Genomic DNA, 15,061 nt, shown 5'->3' with positions numbered 1-15,061 from the left:
AACACTAAACCCTTGACACTGCCATCTCGAGAGATTTCCATTGTCTTATGATTTTTTCAGTGTGGTCTTCGTGGTGGTTTTGTATTTTGACTTCATTGAAGATAAGTGACAGCATGGCCTGCATGCATGTCTGCAAAGGCAGGCTTCTCAGAATGCTTGTACTGGTAATATCAGGGCTTTTTTGAGCCTGTTTTCTGCCTGCATTGCTCTGAGGAACATTTTTCCCCCTCCTGGAATGGAGAGCTGAGGAGCTGCTAGCTGAGTTCAGAATTCCCAGCCCTGTGGCCCATTTCTCTGACGGTTTTGCTTTTGTTTCTCTGTACTGACTTGTTTCATGTTCAAGTAAATTGCAAAAATAGCAAATAATGAAATTAGTTAGACATTTCCCTCCAAATGACCACATTATGTTTCACATCCACGCTACGATTCTCAATTTGATTGCTTGTAGAATGACACCATGTAGCTGTTGCAGTGTAGGCTGGTTAACAGGGCTCAGTCCTTTTCTTAGGTGATCTTTTGTTCCCACTGTGATCAGGATTATTAATTAATAAGGCCACGTTTAGTAAATTAGATGATAAAGACTGGGGCTTATTCAACTTTAGCTTCTCTGTGTAATACTGTCCGCTGGAATGCGCCAGATCAGCAATCTCCTTCTTTCTCCTCCTCTCCATAATACCAACTGTTCTGTTAATGCGTTTTCTCTGAAGCACTGTAATGCAGTGCTTGGCTTTGCAGATGAATCTGTGACTTCCCGCTTTGTTTTGAAATTGCTTGCTGTGCCGGGATCTGAAGATAGGTCCTCGGGTCGAAGTGAGGATGTCTGTCTTACTGTCTGGGTGAGTGTAGCATAATGGGGAAACTGATGCTGAAACAAAATGCTGAAGCTTGCGTAGGGTTTTTGGAGGACAGGATTATGCATGATGAGCACAAGAGGAGAAAAAAAACTGAAGTAATCTGTAAGAAAGCAAATTTCCTTTATGTTGAGCAATAACCCAATGTACCTTTATAGGATTAGGCTAACTAGGTATAAAGACATTATCTCTTGGTTGTTTTCTAAATAATTTAATGTTGTTACATGCAGAGTAAATTGGCTCAGTGGTGCTCCTTCCTGCCTAGGTACATGCTTTGTATCTAATTTGTGTTATGCCTGATAGAATAGTAGAAATAATCTTTGTCAGAAGATTTTTGCAAAGAAGCAGCATTCTCAGGCTCAAAAGAAACCTCATTTCCAGCTTCTTTACTTTGCATAACAGCACAAGCTGACTGCTCTGTGCTCTGCTTTGTTGCCAAATTTACTTACACTTTCAAATACCAAGAGTTCAGATTGGTATTGCTAAGAAATTGTGTGGAGCCAGAATTGTCAGTCAGAGGTTACATGGAGTTTATGGTCTTCGGTGCTTAGAGCTCAGAGTCCACAATGCCAGCTATATCGGAGTCTTGACAGAAATATGACCATATTTGAGTTCCTTGAATATTTCAGGCCGTCCTGTGTCCTCAGTGACAGTGAAAATCCTCTTGTCCTTCCTTTCAGTCCGTAGGCCTTGGTGATGGGAATTTGAATGGCAGATGTAATGAAGATGAACAGGGAGAAACTTGCAGTATATCTGCAGAACTAAATGGAGTTAGAGCAGTAGAAAGGCATCATTGCCACTTAATTTTTGGTTCTACTGCTCATGCACGCCACTGCAGAGAGGCAATTGCAATTCTCACTGCATTAACAAGGAATAGGTGAATTTTAATCAAACTTCAATTACTAAATGCAACAGAACTGCACGTGCTGTTGTAACTTCAAGCATTCTAAATATTGGCCTTCTGACAAGCATCGGATGGAGCTGGCCACCTAGTCAGGTTTGTTGGTATGCAAGTTGAGGTGAATGATTTCCAAAACAACTTCACTGGGAGCTGCCCTGTCTTTAAGTGTGGCCTTTAATTGCTGCTTTTCTGACCTCAGTACTTTTTTTTTAAATGTATTTCAGCCTAAACACGCAGTTTGTGGGTTTCAGATGAAATCGTAGTGATGCTCCACCATGCTGTGGTGTGCCTTGTGATGCCAGTTAAAGCCAACAGCTGCAACGTGCCTAAGTCTGATAGCAGTCTGCTCTTTGTTCTCCAATTTGAATTATTAAAAGCCTTTCTCAGTGGCAATGAATTCCAGCAAAAGCCATGCCAGGAATTTCTGAGAGGGAATTTTATTACTGAGCTCTTCCAAAAGTGACCCAACATTAGAACCATCCGACTTTACAGGCTGTTTTGTGTTGGGCAAAATAATAGTCGTGTGCAAGGAAGCAATGGCAAACTCCCCTGCAGTAGCAAAAGAGGATTTTATACTAATGAGGGAAGCAGACCTTATACAGACTTGGTCTTTGTGAATCCGTGTGCAAAACACCATTCTAAAGTCAGCTTATGGTTTAATCCCTCGTACTCACCTAATGTTTAGGGATTTGTTCTGTCAAGATTTACCTGGCAGAGTTGTTGTTATTCAGGTGGCTGTGACAGGTTAGTGCCCTGCCTGCCAGTTGCACGTGTGCTGGAGGCGGAGATGGGAAGAGTTTACCGTATCTGTGAACTGCAGGCGTGCAGCAGGGCACTGGTCAGCCAGCACTGTGCCAGCCCGTCTGCTTCTTGCTGCTGCTGTTTTCACTACGAAGATGGCTCTGCATTAACAGTGTGTATTCATCACGGAGACAGAAGAGGACCTGCGTCTGACAGATCTGTGTCTTTCAAAATCTTGGGATTGGTCTTCCTCCGCACCCTAGAGCATGCATCTTGGTTGCATCAGGCAGTGTATTTGTTCCCTCTCATTCCCTTGCTCTTGCCTCCTCAATAAGCTGTTGCATTTTGATTTCTACCACATAGGTTAACCTGGAAAACACTGTGCTTCCTCAATAACTCATAGTTCTGATGGAATGAAGAGACTTCCAGCTTCCCTAATTTATTTCTACCTATTTTTTGCCCTTGTATCCAGTACTGATGATATTTGATTTTAAGCCCCTGTTTATATAACTCTCTGTGGGCTGCCCTTCTCAGCCCCAATTTTTAAACCTCCCCACGTCAGCAGGTCAGCATGCAAGGGTGATTTTCCCATTTCCTTCGGGATTAATTCTGTCTGTGCCCAATAGCTGTGGATAAAGCTCTCCTGATATCACAGCCTAAACAGCTTTCCATTCTCCTCCTGGCTCCAGCTATTCTTGCCACATTTTGGCTCTCCACCATCTCTCCTGTCCGCCCCAGCCGGTCATGATGGGAGCACCAGTTTTGCTTGTTGCATACAGATCTTGAAGCGTGTACAGCTGTGCTGCGATATCATTGCATCTCCTCCTAGTTGGATAAGCAGTGGCGCAGTTACACAGAAGCAATCTGCTACAGGAGCTCAGCAGGTTCCACAGGCCCCATCGGAGTAGCAGATCAGACAAGTTGGAAGGAAATAATGCGTATTCTTTAACCACAATAAGATACTGCCCTTTCTAAAACTGCTTGTTAGATCAGCAGTGAGTTACAAGCATAACTTCCCTATAAAATCCCACATCTGAGGCTCAGGTGTGCTTGCTGTCTGTGCAGAAACTTGTCAGGTGCTCAGTGATGTCCTTGCACCGCTGACATTTTGCTTCTGCAGATGCACCACAGCATGACCACGTCTGATTTCTTTGTTTGGAGGGGTGTTCTGCAGACATCCGTTCTCATTTTGCCTTTCTGAATGTTGTAGGAATAAGATCACGATTTGTGTATAACCCTATAAGCAGTTCTTCACTGGAAGCTGCAGAAAAATGTGACATTTTGAATGCAAAACAAAATCTGCCAAAGCACATAGTAAGGTGCTTCTGGACAGCGAGTAGTCAAAACAGAAAGAAGAAAAAAAGGAATTATCTTCACTAATAGTGCGCTGCATCATCAAGAACAAATGACAATTAAAATGAAGGGGAAAAAAAGGATTTTTATCCAGTAGGTTTTATGTTCTCACAATTGTGGTGTTCTTTTGTATTGTCAAGCTGTTATACATATCTGCAGTGTGCCTTTCTGCACTCTGGCAGGTTGTAATTAAAACCTTCTCTTTGGAAAGAGGACGTATTTGTTTTGGTTTATTGTTGCTCTGTCCTTGTGATGCTGGGCAAAGCTGCCTCCAAATTCTGCCAGCTTATCTCCCTATCTTTCTTCTGCTTGCTGAACTTTTGCAATAGATTATATTCTTTTCTGTTGTAAACCTGTCAACCCGGTATTCCAACTTTCTTCCAGCTATAAAACTTGTTTGTGCCTTTCAGAGTAGCAAATATTCTGGCACCTGATACATCATGCTGTGTTTGAGGGCCAGATAAAATATCCCACAGGAAGCAGTTGAGATTGTTGTTTCTGGGTGTGACAGTTTATTGTATGCACCATGTGTAAGACTGGAGCTGAAGAGCTCTGAAATCATACGGCTTAATAAAAAGATGGCAGGGTGGTGTTTTTTGGGATGAAATATACAGATGGTGTTTCCCACGAGCCATTTAAAGCTCAACTGATGTCATAAGTACAGAGTGGTGGACTTAAGGACGCTGTTTCTTGTGACCTTTCCTAACACTGCTAAGCTTTCCCCAAGAGTTGAGCATTCATGAGGTTATTATTGTAGCGGAGCTTTTAAAATCAAGTGCTCTAGAAGTTACCATCCAAGTCAGTGGTTATTGTCTAATGGTATCTCCTTCGTGTCACCTTTAGGATTCTGGAACGCTACGTCCAAGATCAGATTCCTGGTGCGACCGTTGTAGTGGAGTCCATTGGCGCACGGAGGTTTGGGGATGGATACTCCGAAGAGGATTATACCAAGTCTGACCTCATGGTCTACGCAATCGACCCACAAACAAATAGAGCTATAATGAGGAATGAACTTTTTAAGTAAGTATATTGTCATTCTTTTCATGCTTCTAGGGACTGTTTTGAAGCCTTGTAGGTCTGTCTCTGCAAGTAAATGGTTTGACACATCAGGAACAGAAAAAATCCTTTGAGTAAACCAATGTTCAGTGCCTACTTCTGCAGTGCATACAGCTTGAGATCTGTTGCCATGAAGTGAACGACTCTGTGTTTGTTTGAGGGTTCTGCATGTGTATCAATACAAGGAAAATGCTAATCAAAGTCTTCCTCTAAAGCTGACTCTTTTTGTTTCTCTTGCACTTTTGTGTTTGCTTTTTATCTCAGTGAAAACTAGACCAGACTGCTCAGTGATGGCATAAAGCAGCTCCTCAGTCAGCAGCTTATCAAGCAAATGGCTGTAAGCTATCTCAGTGGACTGTGATTGAAAAAGGGCTTGTTCTCTCAAGCTCTTAATTTAGTACAGATGAATTACAGCGTACTAAAGCTCTGCATATATTCAGAGTTTATAGGTTGGAAAAGATGACTGTGATCAGTCTGACCTGGTATAGTAGAGACCATAGGAATTCCCAGAATTAATTCTGCTTTGAGCACATCTTTCAGCAAAGGAACTGCTCAAGAAAATCCGATCAACTACGACCTTTGTGGTGTTATTGCAGAGGTAATTATTTTTACTGTCCAAAACTGCAGCTTTTTTGCCTCTTTAAAAAAAATTGTCTGGATTCAACCATTGAATTTTATTACAACTGAGAGTGCCAGACTGAAGCACCCAGTTGGTGCTTTTAATTTCTCCTTCTACCAAAACCAAAGCTTATGATCACATCGTCCTCTTTGTTTTTACTTGACAAGTTCCTTGTGTTCTGCACTCTGAAACTCATTTTACCTTTTTTTATCTCTTATTGTTTTCTCTGGACTTTCTCTAGTCTCCCAGCATCTCAGTCACATGGTCTTTTTTTGTCTTGGGAGTAATTTGTCCTACTTGTTACTTCTCCCCTTTTGGGGATCAAGGTTCTTCCAACCTTAATCAGTTGGCAGTATGGCCGCGGTGGGAACCAAATAGGGTCAAATATCAATTGTGTGGTGCTGCCCAAGTTCTGTATGGAACATCTGTGACCCTGACGATAGTTGGAAGTCCTGTGAACTCTTAGCATCTTTGGAAAGGACTCTGTGGGTTCCCTGGTGTTTACGCATAGAGTTTGTTCAAGTCCACAGGGAGAATATTTTCCTCTTACAGACCACCTCTGGGAGAAAACATCTCCTCCGTCATTTTGATGCCCATTGGAAAAGTAGAGAAGTCTTTTTAGGGATGTTCATGCATCCACAGATCACAGGATATAAAGCAGTGCTATAGCAGTGCTACTGGGAACGGATTGCCAGGAACCACAATCATCCTTCTGCCACCCAGGAATCTGCTCAGGATTATAGCAGGAAACAGATTAATCAGTGAAAGCTTCAATCAAAACAACACGGTGTGATGGGAGAGAGGTTGCATAGTTTTGACATTGTTGATATAACAGCTGCCCTGTGTTCCTAATTGCCAGCCAGGAAACATCTCAGTCTTTCTGCTAATTTTGCCCTGTCCTGTACTTTGCAAGACTGATAAACATGAGTGATTCATCCTTTACCTTAGGACTGCTACAGCTGATTCCCCGACATCTATATTAACCGGGAATCTGTCTTGTTAGGCTGAAAAATGTCTGAATAGCAACTACACTTAAATATCGTCTCCCTCTTTGTCAAACCCCTAAAAGACTTTGAGGCCACTTAGATAATACTGCAGACCTAAATGATCAGACTCTTCTTTTTTTTCTTTCAGATGAAAGGGTGTTTGATTTATTAGAGCATAAAAAAAGGGGAGGGGGGGGAATTCAGAAAGTTTTCCCTGCCTACATTAAGTAGAAAACGTCCACCGTTAGGAATGAAATGCTTACCCTGTCTGAATCCTTCTGCACTGTGTGTCATGGTTCATGATGGAGTTAATGTGCACTGTTGAGTTATGAACCTGGTAAAATAGGGTTTGTCAAGAAAATGCTAACAGAATTTTTAAGAGAGGCTGTTAAAACTTTGCAGAGATTTAATGCTGTCCTAGCTGAAATGCTGTGCTTGGCCAACATGGGCTTGTAGCATGCACCACTGACATCTAGTGTACAACGAAAGAGTTAGAGCTCTTTTCGTACTCCTTTTGCAGACTGTCATGGCAGATCTTCAGGGTGTGATTAGAAACTTTTGCTCCGTTACCCAAAAAATACTTTGTGGAAGAAGCCCCAGCATTAGTTGTGAATATTAGAAGAGCGTAGTAGTGCAAAGGGAAACTGTTCCTCAGGATGCCCCGGTTTGCCTCTGTAGGATCGCAGGTGTGTGAGTAGCTGAGGCTCCTCTTTGAGCCCAGCATCATAAAATGTACTCACAGCTCTGCTATAGCTCAGAGCCAGCTGGATCCTCTTCATCCTGGTGGGGGCCCCTCTCTGTGAACTTTATGGCTGGAGTTTAAGGGAACTGCTTGGCAGCTTATGAAATGGCGGACCCTCACTTCCAGTGTGATTGAAGAATTTTTGTTGTTCTTTGGAAATGACAGCCTGCTGTGAAGAACTCCCAAAGCAAACTTCGTTAGTGAAGATACTGGTTTGGTTTGGTTTGGTAGTGGCAAGTTTCAACTGGCAATTACCAGATCAGACAGACATCTGCCACCACGTTTGCTCTTTCACAGACTTTGCTAGACTTGATAACTGCGCTCTTCAAGCTCCTTTCCTAGGTGGTGCACTAAATCTGAAGTTAAACAGAAGACGAACGTTGCTGTAGTTTGCAGGCAGTGACAAAACCTCCTGGTCAGCTAATCTCTGAGATTTAATCTTTGTGCCTGTAGGGCTGCTTCATACCAGATGTGCCGATAGATGTACGAATATTGTTTTGTTCCTGTAATTACTGATTTTAGACAAGATTGTTTTGGTATTTGACCGTTTGTATCTGGTCAAAAGGGAACAAAATGGATGGATCTCCCACCAAAAATAAATTGCCCTAAGAAGCTGAGGGAAGTTTTTTCAATATTAGCTGCCTTTAGATTAGCATCAAGTTGAATTTGGGTCTTGAGGGATGTGAGCACAAGGGTTAGTTAATCCTTCACAACAAAGCACTAAAGAAAAAAGCACAAGGCAACCTTTACCATGCTATTCTACGGCATGAATAACTTTTTGCCCCCAGAAACGAGAATAAGCTTCAGCTCACCTCTCCTTTTCAGTGTTAGGGCTTTAAATACATTGGAGTTATCACTGACAAAGAGATTATGGGGGATTACAAAGATTCTTAAGCACGTAAAGAAGAGGTATGTGCCTTATCAGAGCTGAGTTAATAGCCCAGCTACACAGTAACTCGAACACGGTTAATGACCTTGTCTCTCATAGTTTTCTGTTTTGGCACTGAAGGTTCCTCGATGGCAAACTGCTGGATATCAATAAAGAGTTTCAGCCATACCTGGGACAGGGGGGACGCATCCTGGAGATCCGCACCCCGGACGTGGTAGCAAATGTCAAGAAGCAGGCACAAGCTGTGGGCTACACAGAAGGTGCATTACTGGCTCTGGCCGTCATTATCATCCTCTGCTGTATGCCAGCTATTTTAATAGTCATGGTCAGCTACAGACAGTAAGTACTCTTACTCCCTCTTGTGGTAGCATAGTTGTAGTAAGGATGCTACATTTCTTAGCTGCAGTGCTTTGAAAGATTTCCTTTATTACCAGTCTACATACAGGAAGATATATTCAACATCCCTCACGTCACAGTAGTTGGTTAAGGCTTGGTGAGGGTTTGCATGGGAAGAAAAGGCACGGGAAATGTCTTGCTGTACTTCTGAAGTTGTGGTCAGTATCTGTTTTGGAAGACGAAACACAAAACCAAAAGCCAGGCATTTGAAATGCAAGTGTAGGTTCAGACTCGGATTCCGTGACAAACAGACAGACAAGGAGTGCTGGCTCAGTAAGTGAATCCAATATCAGATTGTGTAGCTCAGACAAATGGAGAGGAGGGCTTAACTGTTTTATTATTTAAATCCTAAAATATTCATGGTTGGTTTTCTTTTCCCAAGCTGTGTGCTTCTTAATTGCAAACTTTTAATGAAGAATTGATTTTATGCCATTTTAGCACTATCCCAATCAACATAACCAGAAAGAACCTGTTTGATATTTCCATTAGTCCTTAATAGACATAGAGTTTTAAGTAATTGAGCTAATAAGCTAATTAAAGGACTGAGATCACTAACAAGTTCACGTGAAGTGGACAACTTCAGGTCCGCTAAAAATTATTTAGCTTCTCGTGAGATATTTCTTATTCCACATGCAAGCTCAAAGCAAAGGATGGTGGATCATTCCAAAATCAAAACATCAATAATTAGGTGCATCTTCTCCAGAGATGAGCTGGATTGAGCTTTTGCATACATCGGTCTGTATCACCATGTCCTTTTCTCTCCATTTTAAAATTGGTGAATGACTCCTCCCCTCTCCTCCCCTCTCCTCCCCTCTCCTCCCCTCTCCTCCCCTCTCCTCCCCTCTCCTCCCCTCCCCTCTCCTCCCCTCCCCTCCCCTCCTCTTCTCTCCTCTCTTCTCCTCTCCTCCTCTCTCTTCTTTCCTGTCCTCTTTCTTCTCTTCCCCCCTCCCCCCATGGGATGGCAGCATATCTCAGAACTGCTTTACATCTGCCAAACTCATGTAAAATCTGCATCTGGTGAAATACTGCTGAAGCAGTTCAGTAATTTCATTGTTACTGATCTTATTATCCAAGTTGCCTTTTTTCTTAAGGCAGCTAATAGCAATATTTTTCCTCACTGTTGGTTGTTGAGGAGCCTTAAGGAATCTTCCTATCTTCATTTCATGAAGAACCACATTTTTTTTGTCTAGAATTCTGGTTTGGAGCTGGATTTATAGCAGACCAACCAAAGAGCACTATACTTTTATGAAAAACATATCACTGAAGAGGACCAATTAGGATATAAAAGCAATTTAGTGTTAGTAGATTCCATAAGCTATCCTAAGCCATATGGTCATTAAAGCCTTTTCCTCCTTTATGAAAGGCACTTGGGTATTTTTCCTGATAACAGTCTGGCAAAGTAGATGCTCCGCTCTGCCACTGAGTGTGGAAATGATAGTGGGATAAAATGTAACTGTCAGACTTATAGCACATGCGATGGAAATGATAAGATTTTGTCACCGTTAACAATTTTTATGTGCGATAGGTCCCTTTCTCAGTGCTTTCCATACCAGAGATGGTGTTAGCATACAGCGAATTTGATGTACTTATTAAATCTTGTAAAAATACTAGTTAAATTACATGAGTTATCTTCTATGTGGAAAATTACTGCTGTCAAACTGTGGCTCAGGGCCTACATTTATGGCTTTTGTAAACAAGCCAGAAACTCGTTATTCCTTGGTGTTAAACAGTGCCTTTGAAATAGACTATCCAGTGTGCCACCAGAAGGTAGGCACGTCAGTTATGTAATATGCAGACAACGCTGTCTTCTAAATAGAAACTAAAAACAATACTCCTTCCCTACTGAAGACATTTTCTGTCACGTGTAAAAGCGAGAAAGAGTTACAAAAACTCAACCCCAATAGTCTACCCGATGAAGGAATACCACAGTATCCTCTTTTCTGTCCGTGTGCGTGGAAAGGATTTGGTTTCTGTAAGCCCAAAGCAGTTTTCCCCACTGTAATTCATGCTTATGCTGACTGCAGAATTGCTCCAAGAGTATTGCAGATAGCAGCTAAACACTGTTCAGCTCTGGAAATTATGGTTCTTTAAACATGTCATTAATTCTCTAATTTTATGTATGGAATAATTAAGTAGCATCTCGTTTATCACTCCGATTAGTTTCACTGTGTAGGACAATTGCTTGCAAACGGAATTAATTTAACCTTCCATTTTCTCTCTTCATCTTTTTCTTGCATAACAAAACAGATTCAAAGAGTAAGTATTTATTTCCTGCTTTGTGTCTGATAGTTTGAATAGGAATGCTGACCGCTTGCCAATCTTAGTTTTTGAGAAAGGTGACTGGAATTCAGTGCGACTCGCTTCCTTCACTCCGGTTTTGTCCTGATCATCACATGTGGCAAGGTGTTTTAGGGCTATTTGTGTGGCTACGCACCATGCTTTATTAATGCATGCTAACACAGTAAATAATACTGTCATCCACGATATATAACCTGTTTCCCACTGAGAACAAAAAAGGTTTTCACCATATAGTATTCCACAAACAAGTAAGTGCACGTCAGGCTGGAGTGTTAGTGAGAAAGCATGGGCTTCTTTTTCTAGATATATCTAGAAAAAATCTCAGCTTCTGTTAGGTTTCAGAGTGCTTCTAACGAGTCTGTTTCTCCACCCCTACACGGCTTACCAAAGGCGACAGGCTGAGTGTGCTAAGACTGCAAGAATCCAGATGGCCCTACCGGCAGGCAAACCAGCAAGCACTGCTGCCAATAACCTCTATGAAGAGCTTGGTGACAGCACTATGTAAGTACTCCTTGCCATACATCAACATGGTAATGACCGAAGCCGTGATTCACTTCACAGAGATACTGCTTAGAGAAATTTTTCCTTTGTGAAGGGATGCTTTTCCAGCTGCTTCCAGGGGTTCTCACACATCTGGTGAAACGAATAGAAGGACTCTGTAAGGAGACTGAGAAAAAAATTAACCTGCTAATAGGGATTTCTCTTAGCGCACAGGGGAATTTCTAACAGGTATTAATTTGGCAAGAAGCGAAGCATAACCAGATGTGGCTTTTCTTTGCATCAGCAGCCATTGCTGTCAGGGTGGGCCTGGATGGCTTCTTCATAGAAACCCATGCCAATCTTTTTCAATGGTGCTGAGTAAGCGCATCGAGTAAAATCACTGCTCCAAAACCCCCATTTGCTGTAGTATAAAATATCCTATTTGGTAAAGCCTTGTTTTATTTTCTTGCTATTTTTTTTTAACATCAAAACCATTTGAAACTGAAATACGAAGGAACTATCAGTGTAGATGAACCGCTGGCAGTGCAGTGGATGCATCTTTTACCTATTACATGCTCGTAATACGGTGATATTGCAGAGATGCCTACCTTTTCATGCTTCTGTAAATCTGAAGTTTATGGACTCCAACAGCAATTTAACTTTCAATATGGAAACATTACAGTGGAGAAGAGCCAATTAATATTTGTATTATCATAAAGGAGTATTGCCGATAACCTCGCCTCTCTTATTCCTCCGTGTTTATGTTCTAAAAACAAGTATCACTGAAGAGCATAGCAATAATGTTTGGAGGCAGAGAGATGGAGCTACTGGTTGAAGTGAGGACTGCCAGCTTCTGTATTTTCTGTCATAATTTGTTTAGCTCCAAGTGTTGAAATGATAAAGGTGCTGTGATTGAATTGATTAAATGTTAAGGAGGTGTGACGAGGCACATAACTGCTGCTTGAACTCTTAGCCATCTGAAAGCAGTCTCTCAGTTTGAAATGAGCTTTTGCTTCTTGTTTGTTTGTTTTTCTGAGCTTGAGCTTTTATACATGGAGACAGAAACTGTACTAGAAGCAAGAACTGCTTCTCATAAATGCTGGATTCCCTCTTTACACCTTTTGCCTCTGTGAAATGTTATGGCTTGGGCAGGAAGGGAGCAAATAATCACATATCTGAAAGTGAGCACTTGTGGTTGTGAACCAAATAGGATTGCATCTGTGCACTTAAATATGCTGTGAAATAGCGAATAGAACTCCTGTTTCTTTTGTGTTTACTAAATACATGCTGAAACTAACGATTGAGTTCTGCTCGTTTCAACAGCAGCCATAAAACGCTGATAATCAGCAGGGATTGGATGTCCCAATGGTTGTCTCTGCTTTTTGTTTGCCTTCTGCTAAACCCCAATCAAGCCTCGTTGTGCTGGGTTCTTTTACCTGCAAAGATCATCTTATGTTTCAGTACTGAAAGACATAGGTGTCAATTTATAGATTTGCAGCATTGATTTTGAGACTTAGAAATGGTTTTCATAGCACCAAAGTAAGATGGTGTATTTGGAATCCCTTCTTCCTGATGGCTTTGCTGTTATCCATTATGTTGAGGAACTGATCAAACACCTGCTAATAAAAATCTTGTATAATTAAGTGAACACTCTTAGGAGTTTAAAGAAGTCAATAATACAATACAAACAAGAATGATTTTATCTATTTATTGCTGACAATTATTTGGTTTTAAGGCACCTATGGGTATAACATAGGAAATTATTCCTTAGGAAGTATCTTTTATTAACTTTTTACTTGAATTTCGGTAAAATCTGTCTTGCCTTTAGTTGTCTTGAGAGTCATCCCTCATTTGCAGCAATGCCTTGTGTCTTGTTTTCTTAATTTGGTGTTTATAGCAAATGAAATGGAGCCAAGCTCATTTGTTTTAAATCTGCCTTGTCTCATAATTTTCGTTTTCCTCTGTCTGGACACATAGGCATCAGTAAGTAAGCTCATTTCATTGTCTTAATATTCATAGCTCCTAGAAATGCTAGTTTTCCTTTCCTTACTTCCCATAAAACCTTGCAGTCCGAAAGTCATTTTTTATTTGTCCATTGATCAAGTACAGGAAAGACATTTACTGTGAAGTTCCAATACCTGTGTGTGCCTCTTCATCCTTTCGTAGGAAGTAGGGGTGAAATATGATTGCTGAACTTGAAAGGTATTATTTCTAAAGCCAAACAGTCACACCAGCTTAAATAAAAGAAGTCCTGAGCGCGTGCACAAAGATTTGCTCTCACTTCATGGACTTAAGATGTTGTAATTGGATGCACGTAAAATCTTTCAGTCTGCTGTTTGTAATTCCTCACAGGGTGTGCGCTTGTCTTTCAATTTACGGAGATAAGCATTCTGGTGAGCTGATGTTTTCCTTGATTAAAATACCTGTACATAAACAGAAGGCGATTTCAGGATAATCTCATAAGTGAGAAGGCTCAGGTGAAGCGAGGAAGAAGCTGAGAAGCTTTTGAAATAATCCGTTCCAGTAGCGTAAAGGTTATGTCATCTTGCATGAGCTTTCTACTGGAGGGCTTCCTTCAAGTTCAGAATCGTTTATTTCACTCACCTCTGAATAGATGGAGGATGCTTGACCAATCTCACAGCACGCTGTTTGAGAATGAAGAATTAGCTTACTATTAGCATGAAATCAATTTTTTTTCTTCCAGCTGTACACTTGAACAGCTATCTACAGTTTATGGCAGAATGATTTTTGGAGAATTGTGGTGCCTGGGCAGAAGTTTATGCTATGCACTAGTATAACTCTCCATGGTTTTGCTGGGTGCTGTTCATTTGCAATGAATGGGAGAAGCGAGCCCCTCCCTCAGATATCTTCCTAATGGGACAGTCTGACCAAGAGGTCTAATAATAACCTCTTCTTCCAACATTCATGCAGAAATGGAAAGTGTTGTAACTTTTCTATTACATGTTCTTTTCAGAGGTTAACAGAATACGACCCAAATCCTAGTGAATGTGGAGCTTTTTAACTCCAGTTCTGTTGAGACAGCTCAGAGTCCATAAAAAAATAGTTTTGGTGGTATTTTGAATTGCTTTCTTTGTGTGTATCATTAGTCTCATGATATACTTTAGCCACAGTTGCTTAAGAAATGGTGAAGGTTTTTCACTGTGGCATCGAGCAACACGTGGAGTAACAGCAAAGCTTCTTAGCTAATGGCAAAAGTAGTGAAGCTGCAAACAGATTCTACACAGGCGGTAAGGTAATCTTTACACCCCGCTCAGCCACCATGTCTCCTTACACTGTCATATTTTCCCCACTGCCTGTCCTGAAGATACATTTAGAATTTCCCAGAGAGCTTATAGAGTAGGTGTCCTTTTTAAGACCATTTCCTTACTTCCCTATGGTAGACAGGGATCTGTTCGGTTACAATTAATCTTTATGTGGTAGCAATGGAAACACATTTTCAGTCACTTTGACAAGGGGAATGTTCGTCTGTTAGGCAGTACAAGGGTTTCATTTTATCTGGAGCTGGCCAGTATCTTGAGTTTTTCACATATCAAGGGGAAATAAGTTTATGCGCAGCCCCAGGTATGCGTTACTTAAAGCAGGCCTCTGAGGGCACTCTTTTCTAGCAGACAAACTGAGGATGCTGATATTGATATACAGCTCATCTTAGAACTTGCTCAGAAGTTTGTGGTATTAGGAGTGTTTGGGGAACTTAGGTTAAAGAAGCACTCCCAGGTGCTAGATAAGTT

The 15,061-nt window shown here is 41.3% G+C and overlaps 1 protein-coding gene across 10 annotated transcripts in view; it reads left to right on the top strand.

Annotated features, from left to right (window-relative positions):
• PCDH15 (protocadherin related 15) overlaps window positions 1–15,061 on the top strand; it is a 597,589-nt gene that overhangs the window by 565,572 nt on the left and 16,956 nt on the right. For 9 of the 10 annotated variants that reach the window (XM_072339847.1, XM_072339849.1, XM_072339851.1 and 6 more), the window contains 3 exons: window positions 4,690–4,866; window positions 8,259–8,477; window positions 11,223–11,333. In XM_072339847.1, the coding sequence (XP_072195948.1) occupies window positions 4,690–4,866; window positions 8,259–8,477; window positions 11,223–11,333 (507 nt within the window). The remainder of the gene's footprint in view (window positions 1–4,689; window positions 4,867–8,258; window positions 8,478–11,222; window positions 11,334–15,061) is intronic. The other variant, XR_011904016.1, reaches the window with a different exon arrangement.

Source organism: Excalfactoria chinensis, chromosome 6 (genome assembly GCF_039878825.1).
Source record: "Excalfactoria chinensis isolate bCotChi1 chromosome 6, bCotChi1.hap2, whole genome shotgun sequence".
NCBI lineage: Eukaryota > Metazoa > Chordata > Aves > Galliformes > Phasianidae > Excalfactoria > Excalfactoria chinensis.
This window is presented reverse-complemented; position numbering and strand designations above follow the sequence as displayed.